Source organism: Volvox carteri (assembly GCF_000143455.1).
Source record: "Volvox carteri f. nagariensis unplaced genomic scaffold VOLCAscaffold_39, whole genome shotgun sequence".
Taxonomy (NCBI): domain Eukaryota; kingdom Viridiplantae; phylum Chlorophyta; class Chlorophyceae; order Chlamydomonadales; family Volvocaceae; genus Volvox; species Volvox carteri.
The window spans coordinates 932876-934519 of record NW_003307582.1 but is presented as its reverse complement, the minus strand read 5'-3'; the positions used below and the strand labels follow the sequence as shown (position 1 = coordinate 934519).

Genomic DNA, 1644 nt, shown 5'->3' with positions numbered 1-1644 from the left:
GCGGGGGGGGTGGGGGGGGCCGTACAGTAGTNAGTAGTAGTAGGAGGAGGAGGAGAAAAAATTTGAAGTGTGGTCGAAGTGCTGGGTTTCACTTCAATCTCCTCCTCTTACCTGTCCCTACCCGCCCCACCGCTATTCACCACGACTGCGTGTTTCATATGCATCGGTTTTACATCCGTCACTTGTCCAGCCCCACGCCTAACCTCAACCGTCCTCACCCCCATCCCAGTCCCCATTGTGACGACTGCAGGTCCTTCTGTCTGACGTCAGCGGCCGCATTTTGGAGGGCCTTACAACCAACTTTGCCGTCATAACCAACATTAGAAACACATCCTCCCAACAGCAGCGCTCCAACACCACCCCATCAGAAACACCACAACCACCACAACCGCTACCCTCCTTGGCCGCTGTGCCCAACATGAGTGAATGTCGACTAGATCGACCGCCACTACCTGGATCGACAGATCCCCAAATCCGAATCCGAAACCGAAGGCGCCGACGGGGGCCGAATTGTTGGCGCCCGCAGCCCTTCCCCGCCATAGCCCAATCACTGGTAGACCAGGCGAGAAGGTGGGGTACATGGAGGAGGACGCGGGCGAAGAGGAGAAGGAGGAGGAGCAGGTGGCGCTGCAGGTTTGCGGGCGGCAAGCGGACGCCGCGCTGCCTGGGCTGGTTCAGGTCCGTGTGATTGAGGCTGCACGGCGGTTGGGGCTGAGGGTGGTTCTGGAGCCGCCCCGGGCTGCGGACCGGAGCAGCTGGCGGGAGGCCTTCATCACCAACTGGTAAGGGGGGGGCCGGGAGGGGGCCCTAGAGGCGACTATGGGTGCTTGGGTGTAAGGGTGGTTTCCGGGTGGAGATTTGGGACTCAGCAGGTGAAGGCGGATGGCCTGACCGGTTGGGATGGTGTATGGGCGGGTGTACCGTGTCACATGTTGATTTTGCAGAGAACGGACAGATCGCCGTATTGTACTATGCGAGCAGCGATCATGGTAATGAACAAGCTGCTACGCCATGACGGGGAATGGGAGGTGTTACAGGCATCCATTTGGCCAGCTTTGGCGCACTGTGCAGTTGTGCAACTCTGTGGCAGCCGGGATTCGGCTCTGGGAAGGGTGGCACGATGCGGAAGTAAGAATGATATTAGTCACCGGCCCTGAAGGCAAGTAGGCTGTTAGGTGGGTAGGTGGGCAGGCAAAATAAGGTAGGCTAATGGCTGCTAGCAAGTAGCTGCTAGGATAGTGAGAGTTCCCACACGGAGAGTATAGCATACGCGTCTATGACTGAGCCAACCTGCTGGCCAATCTCTGTCCCTCTCCCACCCGGCTCCAACTCACCCGCTCGTCCACGTCACACGCCCGCACCCGGGGGCCAGCATCAAGCGGATCCAACCGCTAAGCCGCGTGTTTTGTCCGGCAGGTTTGTCGGGGAAGGCCCGTCAGGGGGGATGGGAGGCCTATTTTGCTATTTGGCTTGGCCTTCATCACTTTGCTCTGATTTGCCCTCTGATGCTGTGAAAAAAGGAGGGGAAAGGGAGGAATAGGATGAGCCTTAGGTGCTATCCGCTGAGGACCTAATTTTAGGGGGTTTATGGTTTGTTGCTGCTGCTGTTATGTACCCATGGTGAGATAATTAGCGCTGATGCGT

The 1644-nt window shown here is 57.9% G+C and overlaps 1 protein-coding gene across 1 annotated transcript in view; it reads left to right on the top strand.

Moving 5' to 3' along the window:
- VOLCADRAFT_94768 (uncharacterized protein) overlaps positions 1-786 on the top strand; it is a gene marked incomplete at both ends in the record, with an annotated part of 4232 nt that extends 3446 nt beyond the window's left edge. Inside the window, one exon of the mRNA XM_002953961.1 lies at positions 527-786. Within this exon, the coding sequence (XP_002954007.1) occupies positions 527-786 (260 nt within the window). The remainder of the gene's footprint in view (positions 1-526) is intronic.
- Positions 787-1644: the final 858 nt, after the last annotated feature.